Raw genomic sequence first — 11,320 nt, 5'->3', positions numbered from 1 at the left:
TTCCTCCTGTGGGCCAGTGCAGAATTTTTCATTTCTTACCCAGAGATTTCTCCTTCTGGGGTTGATTGAATCCCTATCTGAAATGGTTGGAATTATCCATCTGTTTTTTTTTTTTTTTTTTTTTTTTGAGAGCTTTCTCTAAAACTTAAAAGTTACTGCTCTTTCAATTCTTGACCATTGAATCAACCTCTTGGAGTCTTGGGTTTAGAATTATCTAGATGTGGCTTACAAACCCATTTCTTTTTTTTTTGGCATGTTAAATGTAATGGCTTTATTTTTCTCAAAATACATACCTTTTTCTAGAAAAATAAAAATACATACCCTTTAAAAATAAAAAAAATAAAAAAAAGACTTCATACCAAAATAATTTTTCCTTTTTTTTTTTCTTGAGAATAAAAAGAAGATACATTTGTTTCTAATTGGGTTGGGCAATGGATGGCTGGGGTTGAAGGCCTGGCTGTTTAGCTTCTATCCCCAGCCTGAGTGAAGAGGCTGAGAGATAGTAATGGTCCACTGGTAGGGATGGATTGATTGTCAGAGACAGACAAAGCAACAAACCTCTTGTGTTGTGGTCTCCATGACATGGTCGACTCTCCCACATCAGCTTTCAGGAGGCTGCCAAACTTAAGAGACTACTTGTGGACTGTCTGCTTATGCCTCCCTCCCATTTAATAGAGCCGTGGACATACTTCTTTCATCTACTTCAACATTGCCCCCCATCCTCTTGACACAGTCACACACACACCAAACAAAAAAATCATCTAAATCTAGAATGCATCAAACAGTCTTTTTTCCTAAGGGACAAATTTTGAATAACTTTCTTTATTTATTACACTCAATGGTTAAATCAAATACAATGAGTTAATGAGTTATCCATTCAATAGGTTACATATTTAATTCAATTGTGATTATTTAGTCTGCTCAAATTTTTCCCTTAAAAATTACATTTATGTGCACATTTATATATCTGTAGGTACCTGTGCCTGGAGATACCAAGTACATTGTCTCTCTGCAACTGGGCCCATCATATCCACTATATCCAAGCTTTGGAAAAATTCCCATTTCTCTGCAGAATAGCATGTTCTTCCTCTACTTTCACCAACCACATGTTGGAATAAGGCAGTTATTAAGGCACCTACATTTGGTACGAACTTGAAAAGGAATAACAGATTATGTAGCATGGTTTGTGCTTGTTTGTATTACACGTATGCATATGCATCACCTTAGGAATGAATAGAGACAATATCAGAACTGGGTAATGCACCAATTGGGGACAAAAGGGGAGCATCTTAGAGGCTTGAAAGGTTGTAGGGTTTAGGGGTTTAGGAATGAATAAAAGGATACAACCATTCATTCAACTTTTATGCTTGCAAGGAGGGATGAATAAAAGAATACAACCATTCATCAACTCTTATGAAAGAATCTGATTTTAAGTACAAAGTGCACTTAAAAATAATGGAAATGGTCAAACTGTTGCAAACCAGATGACCTGCATATATGCCTATGGAGCTATTTATCACAAACTGTTAGTAGTACATACACTATATATCAAGTAAATCCCCTTTCTATATGTTGCATCGGTCATAACCAGAGAACCATGATGAGGGTTCTGCAAGTTTTCTTAACTCGCCATCTTCCCCATTATAGAATGGTTCAAATTCCTCTCTCCATCGTTGATCACTTAAACTACGAGGCTCACCTACATCGTATTTTGCCATATGAGAACCATCATCATAAGCAGGTCGGTTTGCTTCTTTGGGTAAACGAGACTCAGAAAGCAGCTCCTCCTTAAGACTGCTAATCTCCTTCTCGTGTTTTTTCTTCAATTTTTCGATCTTCATGTAAGCCTTGTCTGTTTCTTGCTTGGCCTCCATAGCTTGCTTCTGCAGATTATGAGAAGTTTATTAAAATATCAAATAAATCCTATGTTCATATGAAAAGAGAGTATAAATGGAGGAAGGAGGGAGCAAATAGTGTGAAGAGTTACTAAAACATGACCAATTTTTTTGAAAAGAATAGATAAGGAGTGTATCAACTTTCCATCAATATGCAATATATCAGTTCAACATGTTTACAGGCCTTGACCGCAGAAAAAGGGTTCAATACCATTTAGTTTGTAGCAATTAGTGCTTTCATTGTCACTACTAAAAGTGTCAAATTTAAGGATTTTGGTTAAATTGGACTGTGGGTATGTCACAGCTACCCTACTTCCGTTTGATATGAGGTTGGTTGCAGGTCAGTTGACTGTGTAGGTTTGATCTCCAAAGTTTCTGCAGCTCATTGATGGGGTTCTATAGGGTTTTGCAACTCAATATGGATATTGGGGGAGGAGGGGAGGGGTGTTGGGATTTGATGGGCAGGTGGTTATATAAAGAACAGCACATACTGCTCCTTTGTATCATCTTGTGTAATATAACTAAAGAGCAAAATTTTGTGTAATGAAACTTCAGAAACTTAAATGCAAAAACATGGTTAACTGAATTATGAGCATGTTTTTTAAAAAGCAAAAGCACAGTCTCCAGAATCTTGAAAGAAAGAATCTTAACCAAGTAAAATGGTGAGGCACCAAAACATAAAACCAATACCTGGGCAGTAGCAACAGCCTCATCTGCTTCTTTGAGACGCACAAGTAATTCACCCGCAGCCTGCACAGCTTCAGCAGTATCCCGTAACTGTGCCTGAAGCCCCTTATTCTCATCCCTAAGATATCGCCTCTCTCTTTCTCTTTCCATTCTCAATGCTGAAATTTCTGCAGCAAGAGCATTTATGAACTTGGACTCAGCACCCCTGACTCCTGCCTTAGCGGCTGCTTTCTTCACATCCTCCACTCCATCCCGCATCTTCCTATTCATTGCAAGTAGTTGCATATGTTTCTCTTCCAAATCCGCAAACTGTTCCACCATCCGTGATTGCCCCTTCATTGCCATTTGCAATGCGTCCTTGAGCTCTTCTGCACATCTCTTCTCAGTTTCCAATTCGTGCTTTGTCTTTTCAGCCAGTGATCTACTAGCCTCAAGGTCAATTCTTAGTTCCTCACAAAGAGAAATCCACTTACTCTCTACCTCAGTCCACCGTTGCCTCTCCTGTTCAAGTTTCTGTTCAGCACTTTCATCAGTTGACTCCGGAATTGTACTAAGAGGGGCCAAATTTAGGTCACGTGAATAGGTCAACTGCAGCACAGAGTTCCGTGACCGGGATGATGTGGATGAAGAGTCTACATAATACTGTAACTGGCTTCTTAAATCTTGAATCTCTTCCAACAGCACTTCCTTTTCACCCATATCGTAGAAATTTCGTAAATTTTCCAGCTCATCTTGAACTCTTTTCAACTCAATCTTTGTCCTTAAAAGTTCTGGGTGATTCTCGTATCTCTCCTTCAAAAGCTGTATATGATGGGTAAGCTATATGCATAAAGAACACAAAAGGAACCTTCAAAAACAAATTTATACCTTGTACTCATGTGTGAGGGACACTAGCTCTTCCTCCATGAACTCCTCAGTGGGTAAAACACCATCCATAAGGCTTTCAAAGCGACGAATCTTATCCTCCCTTGTCTGGGCTATAATGTCATTGCATTCTCTCTCATGCTTGTACTGCTGCACCTGTAAATGACAGCAACAAAACGTCACACCAACAATAGACGGAAATAATGGCTATGGATGGCTGTTAGAGAAATTGGAAAAACCTACCAAACGGTTGAGCTGTGAGATCTCGGAACTTTTCTTGGCACATATGTCTTCTAATGCCATTTCTCTCCTAATAGCTCCCGCTAAAACCTTCTCCACAGCCTGTTGGGTAAATGGGGGGAAAAGTAAAGTAACTGTTACAAATGAATATGGAACGTCGGAAACAGTAAATGAAAGTCCAGCTACTCTCTCTCAAACTTACTTTCGGAACATGCATCTTGAATTTGTCAGCAGACTCTGACCCATCAACTGCTACTAATTGAAGATTTGAAATTTCATTAGCCTCTTTGACCTCTAGCTGCATTCTATTCTTGCAATTATTACACATAAACTCTGCTGAATCTTCTTGTAGTATCTCATGACTAGTTTGCACACCAACATCAACTTTAGAAACTGGAAAAATCAGCCTAGACTCTGTAGGTTTCAATGAAAACCTGAAGGACGACATCCTCAAAGCTGAACTCTGGCGGTGACTACCAATAATTTCAAGGCCATGGCGAATGCTTGCTGCCAAATGTTCAGCTGGTGCTGAAAAATTCTTACATGTTTGAGTAGATACATCATTGGATGAGCTTCTTATAACAGGTTTTTCCACAGACGTGTGCATGGCCTCTGGGCTTAACTTACTGTCCTCAGTAAGATCCTTCTGAGAAGCAGTCAGCATTGATGAGGTCCTCAAACTTTTCCTGCTGGTGTTGACCCTGGGTGAAATACTGGGAGTAGGAGACTTGATGGCTGGGGATACATCACATGGAACTATGGTGAGGCTGGGAGAAACACAATTTAATGAGCCATTTGGAGAATCGATGGGTTCATCTGCAACTGAAAGGCATTCAGACACTTCAAGAGGAGGTTCAGAGGCTGCACAGGAAGAACCATCTTGCACTTGTTTGCTGGTTGATTCTTCATTTAGCAAATTACAGACGGGGGAGCTTATAATATTTTTCTCTAGAGCAGGCTGCCCAGAAGAATCCCCATCAATGATGCCATTTTCTTCTATATGATTATGAAGATTCAATTCATTAGCAATTGGTATATCAGGGGTGTTGGAAACACAATCGACAATCATGATCCCTTCTTGTTCAGATATTTCTTCTTCCATATTAACATCTATATCAACAGAACCCTGTTCTTTGATACAACCACTTCCAGATGTGTGGTTCTGAGGATCATCAGAGATTCCAATTTCAACAGTCAAAAGTTGTGAATGTGATTTAACTGTTTCTACATTGTTCACATCAGTTCTGTTGGTAGCCTCACTGCCAACTGATTGGTTAGCCACTTCAACACAAAGCCTCTCAACATCTTCCTCATCAATTTCCATCTCCTCGTCACCGTCATCATCAACATGAGGTAATATCATTGGACGGTTAAGGCTAGCCCTTAGAATATTCAAGCTTTGGCGAAACCATGCTGCTGAGTGACCTCCATTTGAATCAACTGGATTGTTTCCATTTGCCTTAATTCGGTGTAGTTCATCCTGTTACATTCACAAGCTCAGAGAGCATATTCACAAGTTTATTTGCAGATTGATGAACCGCAATATACCAAGTATAAAGAAAAAGAATATACCCTTAGCTGCCGTATCACCTCACGCAAGTGATTCACATCATCATGCACTACTTCATTAACAACTGCCTTGTTCTTGATAGCCTTAGCACGCTGAGCAAACCTCAATGTGCTAAGAGTCTCACTCTTGCAGCTGCAATAGTGAATTATGTGAACTTCCAATTCACAAACGGAAGTCAAAAATGCTAAATGCTACTTTGAGGACAGAAGGAGTCTCCTGTATACCTTTGGGTTGGAGAAATAGCACAGACCATTGCTAATTTTGCATTTCCCCCAAGAGACTCCTGCAATAAGAATGTCAACCTGGAATCTCTGTACGGGATATGCCTAGGCTTTCCCGTTTGAGAAATTTCAGCAAGAATGTTTATCAAATTCCTGCACTCAGATGATTAGCTGCAATTAGCACATGACTAAAAAAATGTTTCATGGACATGTCAACAATGGCATGAGAAAAGAAAAACAAGAACTTGAAGAGGGAGAGAGAGAGAGAGAGAGAGAGAGAGAGAGGAGGGAGTATAAGTTTATGTTTGAACAAAATGAATTACTTTATTTTTATTGTTCAACACTCTTTCTCGACTTTCTCACAATTAGCGTGTTTCTATATTTCTGTTCATTACATCTGATAAGATGTTTTTCTCAACCTAGCTCATAATTTCTAAAATTTGGGCCCAAAATCCAATTCGCAACAAACATGGAAAGAAGTCAACTTCATCGTCTAGATTGATAAATAAATGTTAGCACCCTAAATAGCTCATAGGGCAGAAAACAGTCCAAGCCATTTGCAAGCAACTTGAAACTCGTTTAATTTACAAGCTTAATTTTGAGGTTCACTCAATAAACAACCCAAGCTTGTTTATGCTCACTAACAAAGCTCATGAGCTAGCTCACTGACAGGACTCATGAAAAAGCTTGTTATATTTTTTAAATTATGATTTCAATCAATGGCATATTCATATAGGCAAAATTTCCCCGAGGATATTTTCTACTTATTTATATAGGAAAAAAAAAAATTTCAACTTCAATCTGAACCATTAACCAAAGCAATGACCCACTCCTTTGAGTTTGGCTAAACCTCAAGCTTGTGTAAAATTAATTAAGCCCAGATCAAGTTAGGTCCCTTTTAGCTCCAAATTTGGATTAATCAAGATGACATTGGACTGAGAACTCAAACATGCTAATATGCTTTAGCCATTTAGTCATATAAGCTGATACTGCTGTATACAAATCACTGTTATCAGATAAATAACCTGTGGGTTTCAATCAAACAATTAATAGCATGAGGTTTATTAAAACTTTTAGAAAGCTTGAAATGCACATTTAAATGGAGAAGAATACATGAAAACTGATAGATAAACCATACCCAAGCTGTGAGAGTGACCGATTGATATTCCCTGCTTCCTTCAAGCGCTCCCCAGCTGCACCTGTTAACTTTTGACGCTCTGATCCAGCTAGATCAACAAGATTTATTCTACTGGTTTTAAAGCTGCTTATACCACCTGCCACACTCTACAAAAGTGATGGTTTACTTTAATCGTTCAATGATATAAGGGTGAGGCAAAAAAAGACCGAAAAGAGATATAAAAGTTCCCTGTGCATGGTTCTTTAAGTAGAATTATAACATACAAGTTTAATGGGAAAGTGTTCATATGCAGAATTCCTCAGTCAGATTTATTACCTTGCATCGGGATTCAAGAACACAGGTAAAAACAGTGTGTGAGCGGGAACTCTCAGCATTGATACTAGTTGAACCTGTCCTCCTATTTGAGAGCCCCTGCATAATGTACATCTTAGTTATAATAGAGACCCTTGAACGATTATTCAAGCTCTAATTCTTCAACTAGAAAATCTGGAGGAGCTTAGAATATTTTTCTCTTGATTTGCCCAGAGGAATCCCCATCAACGATGCCTATTTCTATAAGATTATGAAGATTCAATGCTTTAGATTTGGGAGCACAATCAACAGTCATGGTCTCTTATTGTTCATATATTTCTTCCATATTAACATCTGTATCCTCTAAACCTTGTTATTTTATACAACCACTTCCAGATGTGTAGTTCTGAGGATCATCAGAGCTTCTAGTTTCAACAGTCACAATTGTGAATGCGGTTTAATTGTTTTATAACACTCATGTGATGCTTGTGCTTGAGTCTAATCTTGAGGCTCAGAGGCAAAACAAGAATATTTCTTACCTAGAAAACCTCCTGAATTAAAATCTAGTGCAACTTTGCATTTGATGTCTCTTAGACATTTCTACCCTACGTACGACTAGTAAAAGTTTCTACAACTTTCAGCAATTTTGGAACTCTTGGAATGATTCAAAAGAATCTCAGAATACTTTTCCAATTATTTTTTATAATAGTTTTCCAATTATTTTTTCATTTTATATGTACTCAAGTTGGAGATAGAAACTGAATACATTGTTCCATTTCCTTGGAAAACAAGATCCATGCAGAAATACCAACCAGCAGCAGGACTTCAATGAAATGCATTTCCTTTACATCCTTTTCTGGTTCATTAAGAAACAGAACTTTTCTTTATTTTTACCACATTATAGATTTGCACTTCTAATGAAACCCTGAAATACTTTCCATGTAGTTGGAGAAACTGAAGTTCATGAACATCCAACAAACACTATGTTCCAATAATAATCAGGATGTATAATTGTCAAATAAAAATACATAGAAAACTAAATCTCCACATTTTGAAAGAGAGGGTACTGGGAGAGAACTATTTGTATTCAACAAAAAGGTAAGACTTGCTCAAAAATTAAATGTCTCTCTTTAATACAGTATGCACTTAGATTCTAAGTATTGTACAAGTAGAATAATAAAGCAAACCTTTATCAAAAGCTGAGTAACATCTTTGATTGTTCGTACACACTCCACTGTGAGATTTTCAACATAGACACCTGATTTAACATCTTCTCTTATCTGGGAAAAGTAATGACAGAACAGCTAAGAATACCAGATCACTCATAGTACAAAAGAATGATGTGGGAAAAAGCATAATGTTCCATTTACCTGCAGACTTTTTTGATTTGGATCCAACAGATCTGTGATTTGTTCATTGTAAATCTGCAAATAAATGAATCAAGTGGAAGAAGTTAAAGGGTCAATAAGCCAATTATCAATCATACCGAAATGAATAATTACCCAGAGTATCTACCTCAAGAAAAGAACAGTGGCACTGATACTTGAGTTGATTGACAGCATGCTTGATTTGCTCCTGTAAAGAAGAATTCCAAAATATAGGGAAACCATTAATATGATATAACATTAATGTGTGCAATACTAACCAACAAAATTAAAACCCACCTCATTTATGCGAGCAAAAAGACACTCAAAAACACGGGGAGTTAATCCTTGTTGATCACTTGATAAATTTTCGTCCAATAATGCATTGGCTGGACCCCAAATAGTATAAGTCTTTCCACTTCCCGTCTAATAAAATCAATAACCAGACATAGAAAAGTAAGCATCAACATTCTAACATAACACAGACACAGAATGAAACAAAATGCAAATGCAAATGGACACACACCTGTCCGTATGCAAATACAGAACTGTTAAAACCTGCCATACAATTTTCAACCAGAGGTGCTCCTACAAGCTGGAAAATATCTAGCTGCAATGATAAGCAAAACAAATGTAAACATTTACTCCAAAATCAGCTATTCAAGAATACCATGTTGGTGGTGGTCATGCCTGTGATGCGTCTGTGTCAGCAACCGAGTCAAATGTGAAGGTCTGTCCATTTATTGACAAAGAGTCGCTAGACATTTTCTGCACCATCATCTCCCCTTCATCCTTGTCCTTTCGTGGCGGCCGCATTCTCACTATTACCTATAAAATTTAACAAAAAAAATGATTCTGATACAATTACAACAAAGAAATGAAAAAGAGGTCACCGAAAAGAAAAACAAAAGAAATGTATAAAATCTGCAGAGGATAAAACCATTTAGTGAACTAAGAATAATAAAATTCATAATAATAGCTCCTTATTTGAGGTAAAAACTAATTTCTCCAATTCTTTCTCATTCTTAATTCATTATATTTTGATCTTTCCCAGCAGCCAAACACAAGCGAGTCAACAATCAATAGAAATGCAATCGATGCTAAGACAGGAACAAAAAAAAAATGATATCATGTCAAAATTAAGAAATTTTTCAACGAAAACTACAAGATTACTCAGAAAACTAACAGAAGCCCTAAATTTAGCAATTCAAAGATAAAAGGGGGAAAAAGCAAAAAGAGTTCGAAAATGGCGGAAGTACCTGGACACCAGAATCGGAGGTTCCAGGAGCAGTGCTGTCAGGCTGAGCGTCGAGGTTGAGCTTCCGCTTGAGAGGGTTCGAGGGCGGTGGCCGAGGCGGCAAGGGGGGTTTGCACTTTGCTGCAGGAGAAGGCTTGGCGTCGCAGGCCATGGAGTTGTGATCTGTGGGAGGTGCGTTCTCCTTGGACGCCTTGGGCCGCCGAGAGGGCCTGGGCTTCGCAGAGAAGCTAGGGTTCGGCGACTGTGAAGGCTCCGTCGTCTCCCTCAAGATCGCCGTTCTTGGCTTCATTGCCAACTCCTCTAGAGAGAGAGAGAAAGAAAGAAGTGTGAATCGGAGAGTGAGAGAGAGAGAGAGAGAGTAGGGTTTGGAAGGACAAGGGAGCGAAAGAGAAGGGGAATAGAGAGAGAGAGAGAGAGAGAGAGAGAGAGAGAGACGTAGCCGTTGGAATTTGGAGGAGAAGAGTGAGAGAGAAATTTGAATTTTGGGAGATTTGGGGGAAAAGCACGTGTGTGGGGTCTTTTTTAATTCGAAATTGTCGTCTCTCTCATTTTGATTCTCTCTCTCTCTTAACAAAAAGGTTTTTGAAATTGTGTTGGATCTGGAGCGTTCGGGTAGAGTATTTTGAGTGACCCGATGCGCATATGCCCTTCGATTACTTGGACGGTCATGATTTCTTTGCAATTGAATTTTATTTTCTTTCAACTCTCCAGAATGTAACATTTTAAATTTTGTGTAGTTTTTTTTTTTTTTTTTAGGCCTACTACTATGCATCAGAAATTGTGACCCAAAAATTTCTTAATTGGGCACCAGATGGGTCATAACTCCCCACTACGGGCCATATTGTGTAACCCAAAACACCCTGAGACCCAAAGTGTGACCCACAAGTGGGCTACACTATGACCCATTTTGTAGTGTGACCCAAATTGGAGAGGGCCCATAATGTGAAGGAAAAGAAGGAGAGAGACAGAGGTGAGGCAGGACTGATGCGTGTGCCATATGTGGGCCACGCTTGTCTACCACTCCTTCCTTCCACGCGCCTAGATGAACGTGTGCATCACCAACAATCCGAATTAAATGACTGTTGGGGATGTGTTGTCCGAATTAAAGGACCGTTTGTCCTTTTTTTAAGGGCTGGTTTTTGAATTGTGTGGCCCAGATTAATGGACCATTGAGTATCAATGGTCCATATCGCATCTTTTTTTTTTTTTTACGAAAATAATTAAAAATTGAAAAAACACCCGAAAAAACTCCAACAAATTTCAGAAAATTTTTTAAAAACTCCTCAAACCCTCCAACGGCTATATTCTTAAAGAGGTCTATATATACCATACAACACCTATAGTTTTTCATCACAAACATCGACCTTTTTTTACCAAATTTGCATTAAAAAATATTTTCTTTGTCATGGCTCCTAAATAAAATGCTTGGGTGGTAATTCAAAATGAAACCCTAGTGAAGGCTTGGCTAGAGAGGACTCCTGAGGGTTGTCCCGGTGCCATGTCAAGAGTCACCGTGCTTTGGGATGAAATTTACGAAATTTTCAAGCGTAACATGGGGGGTCAAACCAAATATCTCATTTTGGGAAGGATATAAGAATATTTATGTGAACCCACATGATTCACTTGTGGGAATCACTGAAGATTGTCGTGGATGCATTCCTTTGTTATTGGGTGTTGTTGTTAATTTCATGTACTCGTTCTAGTATTTAGTTGTTTTAGTGTGGTTTCATTTAAATATTTGTCGTCGTTGTTCCAAATATATTCAATATTGACCTTATTTTAAAGATCTCAA

The 11,320-nt window shown here is 38.4% G+C and overlaps 1 protein-coding gene across 1 annotated transcript; it reads right to left on the bottom strand.

Moving 5' to 3' along the window:
- Positions 1 to 1,411: 1,411 nt before the first annotated feature.
- KINESIN-12B (phragmoplast-associated kinesin-related protein) lies at positions 1,412 to 9,831 on the bottom strand. Its single transcript, XM_086232286.1, has 16 exons — positions 9,530 to 9,831; positions 8,961 to 9,098; positions 8,797 to 8,880; positions 8,571 to 8,696; positions 8,422 to 8,481; positions 8,277 to 8,330; positions 8,094 to 8,186; positions 6,931 to 7,026; positions 6,616 to 6,761; positions 5,481 to 5,630; positions 5,259 to 5,388; positions 3,889 to 5,166; positions 3,690 to 3,788; positions 3,450 to 3,602; positions 2,586 to 3,383; positions 1,412 to 1,883 (listed from the first exon to the last, which is right to left on the bottom strand). The coding sequence occupies exons 1-16, from the start codon at positions 9,815 to 9,817 to the stop codon at positions 1,566 to 1,568; spliced, it is 4,011 nt and encodes a 1,336-aa protein (XP_086088412.1). The 5' UTR covers positions 9,818 to 9,831; the 3' UTR covers positions 1,412 to 1,565.
- Positions 9,832 to 11,320: the final 1,489 nt, after the last annotated feature.

The sequence above is a fragment of the Dryas octopetala genome, chromosome 2 (genome assembly GCF_963921425.1).
Source record: "Dryas octopetala chromosome 2, drDryOcto1.1, whole genome shotgun sequence".
Classification (NCBI taxonomy): Eukaryota; Viridiplantae; Streptophyta; class Magnoliopsida; order Rosales; family Rosaceae; genus Dryas; species Dryas octopetala.
Note: the sequence above shows the minus strand (reverse complement) of the source record. Positions and strands in the feature narration are given on the sequence as shown.

Coding starts and splice junctions, on each gene's coding strand:
- KINESIN-12B (XM_086232286.1), bottom strand. CDS start 9,817: ATGAAGCCAAGAACGGCGATCTTGAGGGAGACGACGGAGCCTTCACAG. Junction 8,697..8,796: donor CTGTATTTGCATACGGACAG/GTGTGTGTCCAT, acceptor TGATTTTATTAG/ACGGGAAGTGGAAAGACTTA. Junction 8,187..8,276: donor CAAATCAAAAAAGTCTGCAG/GTAAATGGAACA, acceptor TACTTTTCCCAG/ATAAGAGAAGATGTTAAATC.